The sequence below is a fragment of the Apostichopus japonicus genome, chromosome 15 (genome assembly GCF_037975245.1).
Source record: "Apostichopus japonicus isolate 1M-3 chromosome 15, ASM3797524v1, whole genome shotgun sequence".
NCBI lineage: Eukaryota > Metazoa > Echinodermata > Holothuroidea > Aspidochirotida > Stichopodidae > Apostichopus > Apostichopus japonicus.
The window spans coordinates 15,184,269-15,197,797 of record NC_092575.1 but is presented as its reverse complement, the minus strand read 5'-3'; the positions used below and the strand labels follow the sequence as shown (position 1 = coordinate 15,197,797).

Below are 13,529 nucleotides of genomic sequence, written 5' to 3'. Positions count from 1 at the left end.
TAACTCGAGATACAGTTACTTGAAGGTAACCTATTTGGACTAGATACACGGTTCCTTACTCCAGATAGTATAACTAGTGGGTAGTCTCTGATGTCATCATGGTAGATATATTCCACAAGTTTTACTTTCCTATTATAATATCAATGGTGATTTATCCTTGAACTTTTATATCTTTGTAATTTTGCTCAGTTGTATACAAAATGCTCTGTACTGATATACGTTTCTGTAAATATTATTTTCAATAGTGGATATTACGTTATTTAAACATTATTGAGAACATTTTAATCTTCAATCGTCATGATGACGTCATTACCTCTGCTTCTTATATACTGTTGCCAGATGTATTTGTCAATTTCACCGAATTTTCAAACCCTTTATCTCAAAGAATTAAAACCCTATTTTGGAATTTAGGTCTTGACGTAATGATGCAGAAAGTGTGAAAAGCATATTTACTTGGAACTTCAATTATAACGGAGTGGAGTGTTCCTTTAAATTATAATGTTTGCTGAGAATATACAAACGTAGTATTTTATAGCCCTGTAAGTGGTCCCCTGACGCATTTCATAAATTATATTGTCTTCACTGGGAAAGGTGTTACAAACTATTTGTGACAGCAAACCTCGAATTTAGCCCATTTGAGAAACTTTCATGTTCTTCTCTTAAGTGAACATTAAAATTTGAAGCTGACAACTTATTTTGGTTCCCTGTAAACTGACTAGTGGCTCATTAATTGTCAGAACATGCACAATCTCAAGAGCCGTTTCCTGTTGTTTAATTCATCTTGAAGAGACTTTGGCGCCATATAAGTATGGGGCTAACGCGGGAATGGGCCCAGGTCCCTATTTAAAAAAAAATTCCACCTAAAATTTAACCACAAACATATATCAGTTTGATCTTAACAAGATACAAAATTGTTGACAAATGCCTTCCCTTAAATTTTACTGATGGTTCCTTTATACACGGCTATTTCGGTAGTAATTTCGATATCTAACAGTGCTTGCCTCGTGCCACCCCCCCCCCCCATCCCATTTGGAGAAATCCTGGAATTCCGCACATAATCACGGCCAACCCCACCCCACCCCCAACCCACCCAAATAATAATAAAAAAACAGGTCGTACTAATATGACACAACTCAAACAAACTGGCGAAATAATTGCTCGATTGTCCCCTCACAAAAAAAAAAAAAAAAAAAATGATAAAGTAACCTTGTCCACTTCGTGCAAAGTTGATGATAAGAAGTCGCTCCACGGACATTCTCAACATTTCACCCATGAAGAGGTTTCCATTTTGGTCTGTTATCACCCAAAACGCGTCATGTGCTTGCCTTCATAAACGTCTCCAAGTGTAACTCAGGACTAAAAAAATTGAACATTTTCTACTTGTTGCTAAGGAGAGTTGAGAAAGATTAATCGGCCGTCAATTTCAAAACCAAAAAGTCACATAAAATTATCAACCAGAGCATATTTGGTAAGCTAAGCACGTTTTGCTGACTTTTTCGTGACAACTGATATTATTAAAATGAAGTATTTGAATAATTTCAAAAGAAACAAGAACTCAAGAATCGTGTAAACTGTGTGAATGTCATATTCTCTCTCGTGTAGGATAGGTGGTGTAAAATATGGCTAGTCTCCAATATTGATATATGCCATCTTACGTTTCACCCAAAGTCACGAAGATATCATGAATTATTAATTACAAATATCAGAAATAAAGATATTATAAAGACGTTTTGCGTCAAATTGAACGGCTATTCTAGTTATAAAAGAAAAAGTAAGCCTGAGATATAAACGTAAGACGGAAACCGCTGTCTTATATTTTTTTCATGTGTTCATGACATACTACACGCTGCACAATGGCATTGTGAAAGATGTAACATAGTAAGAAGAGGTTGTATAGTGTTGGGCACGTACATGTACCATATAGTAGTATACATCCGCCCGAAGAGATAACGATGGAAAATTCCCTAAATGGACCCATTCCTACCTATATACTGGGATATGTGTTTCCATTCATAACGGCAACATTTGGTTATATATTATTATCCTTTAAAGGGGCCACAAAACCCTAACCATCATCTTTTAGCTTTTTAGCAAACAACTATCCCCGAAAAAGCTAAGAAAAAAGTTGTTTTTTTTAGGAGCTATCATGTGTTTATCTGTGATGTCATAGTACCACTAGGATTTAGAAGCCGTTTAAAGTTCTTTTTTTTTTCATATTTTCATTTTTGACTGACACTTTGAACCAATTTCGTCATCAGGTGCAACAAGTTAGATTCAACAGATGCAAAACTCATCTAAATAGTATAAAGAAAAATTAACATAAATCCATTTAAAACAAAAGAGGCACATGTGGCTGGATGATGACATATTTAGACATTTATCAGGTCTTTTGGCCTTTTATTAATTGAATCCTATAATACCTCCAAAAATGGAATAAACATTTTCTCAGCTGATTTGGTGAAGTAGTTCATGACATTTATTTCTTCACATAGATCAATAATGATGGTTGGATTTGTGTCTTCTTTCATCCTCCATCTCCTCCTCCTCCTCTACTTCTTATTCCGCCTCATCCCATACCTCCCCATTTGCCTCATTCTCTACTCTCCTAATACATAAGAGTGAAAATCACTCAAAAAAAGAGTGAATTCTCACTCTGATAAAGACTGTATAGTTAAGAACCACTTTACGTGAAGTAACATAAACCATATTGTATGTCTGGTCATGAGACATAATATATAACGATTATATAGCGAATTAAACATCAATTGAAGGTGAGAGTAAAATATTCACGATACATGTAGGCTATATGCCTACATTATAAGTTTCTATACTGACTGCACATCGTCTGGATTCAAATGTAAACACAACGACTCTCTTGTCTCTATCACGATCAGTTGGGCCCTAAAACTGAGCTCTAACACAGGGCCCTCAAAAACTAAAATCAGTCCTGACCTCTACCTTCTCAACAGCCTCATCCTCCACCTGATCCGTCTCATCCTCCGCCTCATCCTCCGCCTCATTCCCTACCTCCTCATTTGCCTCATTCTCTACCTTCTCAGCCGCCTCATCCTCTACCTTCTCAGCCGCCTCATCCTCCACCTCATCCGCCTCATCCTCTACCTCCTATTCCGCCTCATCCTCTACCACCCCATTCGCCTTATCCTCTATCTTCGCCTCATCCTCTACCTCATTCCCCGTCCCATCTGTATCTACCTTATCCTCTACTTATTCCGCCGCATCCCCTACCTCCTCATTGCCTCAACCTCTACCTTCTCAGCCGCCTCATCCTCCGCCTCATCCTCCGCCTCATCCTCCGCCTCATCCTCTACCTCCTATTCTGCCTCATCCTCTACCATCCCATTCGCCTCATCCTCTATCTTCGCCTCATCCTCTACTTCAAGTGTCATCCACTACCGTCGCCCGATATTATGCTCTCTTTTCTGTTGTTCCAGTGATCATGACAAAAATGAGATCAAATATTATTAACCTTTAAGTTCTCCGTAAAAGACGTATTAATTGACGATAAAACTTGGACGGGTGGTGTGTCGGCGAATGATCTAAAGTTAGACGATATAACCTTCATTTGAATCATTTAATACAATTTTACAGTGTGATTTATATTTTATGAATATATTAATTTGTCGAGTAGTTGTCTGAGAAGTTGAATGACGTGGGCTATTTCGTTGCAAGTCAAACACTACCTAATGCAGTTACTGACGTCTTTCATGCTATTAAGAATAGCACATTTTGTCCTTTTTTTTACATCATGAGCAGTCATGTAACTGTCATGTTAATCTACCGGCACTGATATGCGTACACTTTTAACCATCATTTATAGTTCGTTATGTGTATACTTCTCCGAAACATCACAAATATGTTCAACACCTCTAACGTTGTGTATTATTCCGGCTCGGTTTAACCATATGAGCTACCTCAATACATTTCGGTCATGATAAATTTATAGATTATGTAAAGCATTCTTCCATATTAATTCATAAATGTGAAAACCGTATATCCCCCCGCCCCCCCCCCCCCCTTTCGTTGGTATCGTATAAGCTTATACGTATATGAGTTGAACAATACACGTATAGGCATATATCTAAGCATTCGCAGTTAGGCACGGATGGTTCACACATAGCACGTAAATAACTTTCCAAAGTGAGCATAACTCTATGATTTGCTCTTCCCCTGTTTGCTTACAATGCTCGCTAACACTGGAGCTTATAGACGCAGGCCTAAATAAACACGTTTAAGAACGAGCACGCATTTTATAATCTCGTAAACGTAAAAATAGCTTCGTCACCTGCATATGATATTACTCACATATCTTATTACGCCCTTTTGTATAGTTTAATTCTGTGTCCATCAAGATTGACACGATTCTTTCTAAGATAAATAATGACAAGTGCAACCGACATCAATTTCTGTATTCCTTTTCTATCCAAAACAGTTTTAAAATGTAGTTGGGCTTTTGACGTGGTCGAGAAATGCTTTGAATGCAGAGAAAAGTGAAAAGTAACTTATATTCTTCACCTAATGAAAAGAAAGCTATTAGAAAGACGTCATTCCCTCACGCCATACATAACTTCCCTATACAGTTTGCTTTACCATTTCATAATAAAGGGATGTTTCACATGCAAAGCTAAAAAAATTGAAACTCTATACAGAGTCATTTCTGTAGTTAATGGACGCACTTCAATTTTAATGACTTATAAATAATCTTTAGATTCCTTAAACAAATAGAGAATGAAATGTGGAAACAGTAAAAATGGAGAGAGCAAAAAGAGATCATATTTGCGGGTATCACGAACCACTGGATTGTAAAGATAAACGCAATTTGTTAGATGGTATACTGCAATATTGTGTATGCATGTGTAGGAATTGGTATTCAACAGCGCCACAGAGATATTAATGACTAGAAATTTGTATTGAAGTGTCTTGTACTCACTTGCTGTTCTCGAGGGGGGAAATGTCTTGTACATCGGGTTTATAGGAAGAATGGAACATATGTATATATATATATATATATATATATATATATATATATATATATATATATATATATATATATATATATATATATATTTATATATATATATATATATATTTATATATATATATATATATATATATATATATATATATATATATATTTATATATATATATATATATATACATATACATATACATATACATATACATATACATATACATATATCAAAACAGTGAAAGGTTAATTCCATTTTAATTGATTAAACCCCAAATCAATCAACATAGGTAAAGCTTGGCCAGCACTTTATTTTTAGCAAATTATCATATATGTTGATAGAAGAAGGTAATGTGGGTGGAATGAGAATCGACTTGGGGGGTTACTTTCGGTTTCGTTCATAATTTTTCATATCTCTTTAATTATTCTAAGTAAAGAGAATCCAGAAGCCTACATGCATGATTGTACAAATTACTCGACATCATAGAGATCTCATTTGCATTCTAAAAATAGAAATTCGCAAATATTTTACTTTATGATTCAGGTTATTGGTCGTGTATAACTTTTGATATGGATCTTCATTAACCATTGTGTCGAGAGTTTGCAACTTTCTATTTTCAATGCCAACTCACCCCCCCCCCACACCCGCCCCCTCTTTTATCATATCCCTTGTCTCACGTTCCCTTGTACCTAGCTTGAAGCACCCGGCCATTTGCCTCATCGCAGTTAACAATTGTGCTATGTTCAAAAATGTCAATTTTCTTTTTTGATAACCACAGAAAACAAGCTGGTCACTGTTTCTTAAGAGTTAAATTAACCTCCACCTCCCATCCTCTCCCCATCCCTCTTGCCTCCATCTACACCGACAGGCACCATATACACTATTATATACCTCTGATTTGAAAAGGAAAAGTTTAAAAAACTGCGCAGGTAATTCTTGGAAAATAAAATTACATTCCACCTGTTTTTTTTTCTTTCTGACTTAAAAGTCACGAGTTCGTATAATACCCCATGAAAGTATATTATAGCCAATATCCATACCAAAAAACAAAGAAACGGCTGAATACAAGACTAAAAGATCTCCCTCATCACGGATGCTTCAGAAATTATACACACTGTTCGATGATATTAAAATTACAATCGGTTGAGTTTGTCACCTCACTTTTAACGGCGGATTCGATGTGCACGGCATCCCACAGTTATAAATATCGCAGAGCAGAGCACCCAGGAATAATACGCAATCCTGCCTATTTTTCTCCAACTCTGGTACGATCAAACGGTGAGATTGGAAAAATACTTCATTCGAAAAACGCAGTGGCGGCAAGCGAATTAACAATTTTGAATATGCTAACGTAGAAACGAGTCTTCGATCCAATTGAGCTTCTAACATAAATTGGCCAATTTTTGGGAATGTTTTTTTCGGATATTTGTTTTGACGATTTAGCAAGTTTCTTACGCTACTGATGTTTGGAAATCTGAAAACGGTACACTGTACATGGAAATATTTCTTGTAACGAAAGTTTTTATGCTTTCGGTTTGAGTCGTACCGTATCTCCTACTTGAAGAAACCAGAGAGTCTGTTACTGACTAACTTTATCAAATTTACTTTACAAGAGGCAACTTCAAGGATATCCTTTAAACGTCATAGAAAAATAAATGGAACGCTTTGAATCTGTGATCTGACTAGTTTATCTTTTTGATTTATTAATTTTTTTTTTTATTTCATTCTTGAAGGAGAGAAAATCAATTTTGTTTTGCTACGTTGGAGTTGAAACATGTGCACGAAAATGGCAGCCACAAGGAGGATTCGTAAATTGGGCAACTTGCTAAGCGATAGTTTTTTCGACTATGATACCCCTAAGATGGTGCAGATCAAAAGTTGGAAAGCTGGTGCCGTGAACAGATTGGTGCAATTAATAATCATATTATACGCTTTCGGGTAAGTTTTGACATACTTTAATATATATATATCATATTATATTTATGATATTTGTTAAAATCAAATTATAATCAATAACTTGACACAAAATAAAAATTGAGCGTTACAACTGCCTTTTTTGAACGATTATTAGATGTTTTTCTTCTAGGAAGTATAATTAAAGACTTAATCGTAAGATCGTGATTTTTGCTTTTCAGGTTTCCCCTTTAAAATTGATATATTTTGCGTTAAGCTAATCTAGATAAAGATAACCTACCGCATAGCATAGGAATGTTAAGTGACAGAGGGCATTGGTATTCAATGAAGAAATCACGATTTCTGGAAGCGTCATTAAAGGTTGTTTCTGACTTAATTAAGCTTACTCACAAAAGCTTGTGAAATTAAAGCAAAAAATCATTCAACTATTTGGCAGGGCGTATTATATAACAGAAACTATCGTACCAGGAAAACGAAAAAAAAAGCGTTTTATTTATGTTGTACTCAATGGTGTAAAAATTATTGAATACAGAAGTAAATAGATGACTTTGAAACTCGATTTAAATCAATAAAAGTTTAATGAGAAATAAGCGTTGAATTGCTTTTATTGAGCAGTTTATAAATTTGAATATTACACAGCATCTCACATGACATTAATTATTAGAAAAAATGTGGCTTCACTAGAATAAAAATAAATTATGTTATAAAATAAATCAAGTAAAACGTTCGCTCCGTTTTTAAAATATTGATGAAACACATTTTCTAGACAAAAAGAATTTTGCCATAATAGAAAGGAATGTTTAACTAATCAATTAATTAGCAATGCTGATTAAGTTACAAGAAACCCAGGGACGTTGAGTCAGTTTAATCAATCGATACCATATCTGAAAATTAATTTTAAAAAAAATCCTGCTTTCTATATATGTATATCTGCATAAAAGTCCGGAAAATAACAATTAGCAGCAGTTTGCGTATTCCAAAGTATGACAGTTTGGAGAGAGAAATCTACAGTTTGTATTCACCAGATTCGTGTTAATATTTCTTCAGGATATGTTTCTTGATTTCTTTCGTTGTTTCTTACTTTCTTAATTTGTTTGTTTGTTTTCTTTATGTTAAAAATTCAATAATATCTAATCTATCCGTTTGGGTGTTTATGCTTTTCAAAACCTATTGAGCTGTGAAAAACAAAGCATGGTTTGTTCTTCAATTATACATCTTAATGTATTCATAAATTGCGGTATACTCTTTCAATACCGCACTTTGAGGTTTTAGTCTTATACGGTACATAGTAATATAAGTACATTAATATGCCTATAATTATTGTAAAGTTTCAATATATTAAAATGATGTAGCAATTTTTGTGTTTGAACTTCCGATTTAACTTTTGTAAGTGATACTGGTATGCAAAATGTATGGCGACGAAAGTTTAAAGGTACGAACTTAGGTATTCCTCTAATAGCGTTAATTGCTAATTAACACTCATTTGGGTGAGATAATGTACACGGGTGCTGATATTTCTTGTATAGTCATACATTGAATAATTGCAATAGCTTTGTAAAAGCTGCCCAGAAATTATCGACAATGCGGGAAAAACTGCCTTAAATGAAGCGTTATTCATATTTTAATGTAGCGGGTTTCGTTTCCATGGTAATGTCTGTTGCCAGACAAGAAGATTCGCGCAAAATGTCTTTCTGGCTGGCTAAATAAAAATGTGAAAATATGGATACAGAAGATCTGGTTAGACTTCTGCAAATGTCAAATAAAAATACGGATATTCAGCCGGGTCGAAACTTAGTTCGTAGCAAATGAAACTACTATCTATAGTCTAACCTACTTTACATATAAGGACCGGGGCGATAGTGGTACTCGGTTATGAATTACCAGCTTGTTGCACCGATGAAGACCAGGAGAAGAAATAATCCATACATCGTACGTAAGGAACTTGGTAGCAGTAACTCGAGAAACGTCGAGTAACTTTCTGGTGTGGAATAAAGCCATGCGCAGTATTGTTTTAATTTGTTTTTAAGTGCCACAGAAAACAACTTTATAGGATAAATTGTTCAATACGTTTCTATCGATCTATACTCACTTTCCAAAGTTTCTGGCAGTTTTTGAAGTATCTATTTTGTATAATATTCATAACTTTCTGACAATCGTGATGTCCAGAAGAGACCGTGGTGTCATAAACAGAACAAGACAATCTTAAAGACGTTTTGATACTGCAAAGCGATGCCTTTTTTTTAATTTTTCACCTTATATCCCTTTAAAATAAGAACAATACACAATATAATGCTTTAAATTACGACGTTACGAAGACGCTACCAGGTCAATTTAATTGTTTCAAACTTCCGGACTGATCCAGAGAGGGTATGAGTGGGGGGGGGTGTGACGGTTCCCCTTGTTCTGCAACTATTTCTAAATAATTAGCTGCAAATATTTTTGTCGCAAAAGCAGGCTCGTAGTGGAAACGGTTATCACGATTCTCGCTCGGGCATTCCTTGCTTTTTATCGATATTTTTTATGCACTATACCTTTCTTTTCTAACAGCACTTGTCTCTTACCTCTACCCCCCCCCCCCCGCCCCCCCCTCATCCATGCATTGCCCTCACCCATGCATTGCTCCAGGCCTGTTTATACGCAGCATACATATTTTTGTTTAATTAAGGTTCTCATTGAACTAGCCTACTTAAAGCTAACAACATCTCGCACAAACGTTGATCAACACTTGTAGCTTTTGTCACTATTAAGTCCCAATAAGTCTTTTTTTATATGTTGTTGTTTTTTCTATAAACAGACGAACTCAATTAGTTTGAAAGTGTTTTTATATTACTTTTTCTTGAATTAATAAATAATATTTTTTTACACTGTTTGTAACATTTTCAAACGCGCAAGTACTTGTTATTACGACCTTTCGGCCATTTGATTTTTGTCGCAAGAAACAAACATTTTTAATTGCAATTGTAGCATCATACTTTAGTATATATTCGGTTGTTTGTTATCTGAGGAAAAGGCAGTAGCATTGCTTCCATGATGAAACAGTCACAACGGTTATCTTCGCATATTCTTCAACAATATTTTTTCTGTGAAAAATGAAACTATACTTTTGGGACTTTAATCTATAGTGACAAACAACCTGCGGGCAGGCTGAAGATAAGAGATTTGTCAGTTGGGTACAGTCCGGGCGTCCGTAGTCAGCTGAAGGGAGTTTGCTAGAATATATAATGGGTTGGCCGGAATAATATGTGATGAAGAATAATGTGCTCTCATTTTCATATCATACACAAAGAAAAAATGGGGCAAAAAAATGAATGTATACCGATGATCCAATGTGACCTTCTAGTGCGTTCTATAGAGTATAAACTGCGTCAGGATTTTAATTGGAATTTCAATTGAAAAGTAACTTGATTACCCATATACCAAATATTTCATTCTTTCTACTCTCTTTTTACAAAAAAAAATTATTGCTTATTCCTTCTTCCAAATTTTTTAATCCCTGAGGGAGAATAGCCGGAGAAACTCTCTCCAGAAAAGTGAATTTTTGACGTCATGAAAGAAAATACAGTCATTGGAAAATATGATATAGATTAGACAGTTAGGTGACATTGTGTACCACTGAAAGTTTACATGTCAATATTCATGACGTCATAAAAAAGGAAGTATAGACTACATATGTGATCATTTTTTTAAATCATTTTTTTTAAATTCAACATGGTCGTCTGCAGACATTCAGGTGCAAAACATCTTCGCTATCTGTCTTCGTTATCTAACTTTGAAGGGGAAAAAACATGATTTGAAAGTAAACCTTCCCTTTATTTTAATAAAAGTATTTTTTAAGAAATCATAAATCGACTGGGGAAATTAAAGAGATGTTATACAGATAGAAGGAAATATATTACAAATGTTATTATGTCGGTATTGTAGGCAAGTCCCCCGGTAATTTCACTGACTGAAGTCAATTTGGATTCGTTTTGCTTCACTTGTGGAGAATTTGTGGATGGTACTGGATATTAAGCAACATATTGCATGTCGTTAACCCCAGTAGTTAACTTTTCATTTGCTTTAGTGAAAGACAACAATAAAACAGTCGTAAGTTTTGACCAATTTTGAGGTTTTTGTTTTATCTCTCTTTTCTTTCTTTTAGGGAGAGGATGATCAATATATGTATGACATATCGTCTGGGCGACGAAAGTTTAGAAATTGAAGCCATATCGTTAGAATATTCCTTTGGTCAAAATATCTCTTTAGTTTGTCTAGTTTTGAGCAATTACAATTTTCTTTCGCGTAATACTTTAGATTAAATACTTTGGAGTATATAAATTCGCAGACGAAAACACCCACAAAAAAAATCGGCTTTAAGTTGTCACGTTTGTTTAATCAATTCCCAGCCTTTATCATAAAATCCTTTGGAATATATCAGGCTCTTCCTCAAAGGTTCATTCCTTAACTAAATCAGTCGGAGGAATTTAGAATCCCCACCACCACCCCTACGCCCCCCCCACTCCCACTTTACAATTGATATCCTACGCACGCCAGTAACGTTTCTATGAGTCAAAGTCACTGTAATCAAAAGAGTGACTTGATTTCCAAACGTAGAGAATTATTTCATTCTACATGAGCTAAATTTTTTGGAATTGACTCTGCAGAAAAAAACTGAAATCAATCCTCCAAAGATTGATCAAACTAACTGTAGCCATTCTCAACGGAGTGAATTTCATTCTTTGGCATATAATGTATTACACTATTTGAATTGGCAAAAATATTGAAATTTTAGATAAGTAGAAACGAAACGGTGTTTTATAAATCAAACCAAGGGGGGAAAAAAACTTCCTGATCAAAACTAAATCTTTAACATCTGCCATTTAGGCAGCTGTTAATTATTTATCTTTCAAAGCTGATTGGATGAGTTAGTGATTAACTAGTGTCCTATTTGCAGCTGTCGGAATTGATGTTGGAAAATGTTGGACACGGTTGGAAAACTCAACTCTCATAACAACACAGCTCGTTAGCTTAACTGAAGTCAAATTTCACTTCAAATAATGAAACACAGACACCACAAAATCACACTTTTTCACAACTTCCCATGCGGTAATAAATTATAATATGAACGAAAGTCCGGGCGACGAAGTTTCAAATTCCGGTGTGCTGATTGGACAATCACTTATAAATATTCATGTGGTGAACGAATTGAGGAGTTGACCGTAGTTTAGAGTTTTGCAATAGTTTGTGTATACTCATTATTTTGTAATACTCAGAGAATATGTTCAATACAAATCACGAAAATGATGAACAAAACACCACTAAAACACAACAGCAAAAAACTACAGACTTTAAACACGTCACGTGTCTGTCACGTGTCTTGGGTGTTCTTTGTTACATTAGTGTACTTGGAAACTGTTGTTCTTTGCATTTTAGTCGTTTCCAATTTCACATTGATATGGTTTAACTATATGTAATGTAATAGGTATAGGAATAATTGAAATCTGTTTTTTTCTTCAAACAAGTGTTCTATATTTGAAAAAGAAAGACGACACTCAAATTAGAGAAATGATATCCGAAAAATAAAATATTTAGTGACAATTCATATAAATAATGTATAGCTTCTTTTTACTGAATGTGTAAACATTAATGCATACCCATTACCCCAATGGACGTATATAATACATGGCTTATTATCGTGTACATAACACGTATGTTATATGTTGTCTATACTACTCCAAGTGGAAGGAATATTGTCAGTAATGTAATACCGTCAACCGATTCACCAAATGCAATTTGTTTTCAATAATTCACAAACTTGTTCTCTTTTGACAAAACATCAATTGTCAACATCCAGAGGTTTATCTCCGCTAGAAGAAACACATCTTCTCCTTCTTTTCTTATTCCTCCACTTGTTTTGTATACACTAAAAGTGTATCATTTCATGTATACTTGATACTCACGTATCTCGTGCTTACCATTAAAATCATTTAGTAATCACTGGGTCATACACTTTCATAACGTATCTCCAGCTTGGTTCATTCCAGTTGAAACATTGTACATTAATTTACTCATGTGCAGGCTATACACGAAATGTGGTTCGTGGATCAAACGTGTACACTCAGATTAGTATAACTCATCGATCAAAAATTGCAGATCAATTATGGCGCGTACAATATACCTCCACTCAGATCAAGAACTCATCAAGGGCGTAGGAACCGGGGGCTGGGGGCGCCAGCCCCCCCAGTGAAAAATATGGGGGCGGAAGTATCATTCCGCCCCACCCCCGCTTCGCAAGTCAGAAAACCCCTTTTTCCTTTCCAAATGAGAAAAAAATCTCATTTGGAGCACCAAATTGCATCTAAGGCCAGGTGAAAATGCAAAATTATTTACAAAATGGAGTGGGTGTTGAAGTGTGCTATATTGCACCAAATTACATCTGAGGCCACCTGGAAATGCAAAAAAAAATCCAAAGGGGAGGGGGTAGACCCCTGCCCCAAGCCGGCCATCAGTCTTCAGCCCCCCCCCCCCCGACTCAAAAGTACCTTCCTACGCCACTGGAACTCATGCATCATAAGCAGATCAATTGCAGATCGATTAGCTGCTTGTAGGGTTCTATAGGAATCGCTCATTGATCATGTATAGTAGGC

General features: G+C 35.2%; 1 protein-coding gene across 2 annotated transcripts in view; it reads left to right on the top strand.

The window, feature by feature from the left end:
- The first annotated feature begins 6,136 nt into the window (after positions 1-6,136).
- LOC139980592 (P2X purinoceptor 4-like) overlaps positions 6,137-13,529 on the top strand; it is a 97,413-nt gene continuing 90,020 nt past the window's right edge. Inside the window, exons 1-2 of one of the 2 annotated variants that reach the window (XM_071992343.1) lie at positions 6,137-6,267; positions 6,723-6,927. In XM_071992343.1, the coding sequence (XP_071848444.1) occupies positions 6,764-6,927 (164 nt within the window). In that variant the 5' untranslated portion in view covers positions 6,137-6,267; positions 6,723-6,763. Of the gene's footprint in view, positions 6,928-13,529 lie in introns of both variants that reach the window. The other variant, XM_071992344.1, reaches the window with a different exon arrangement.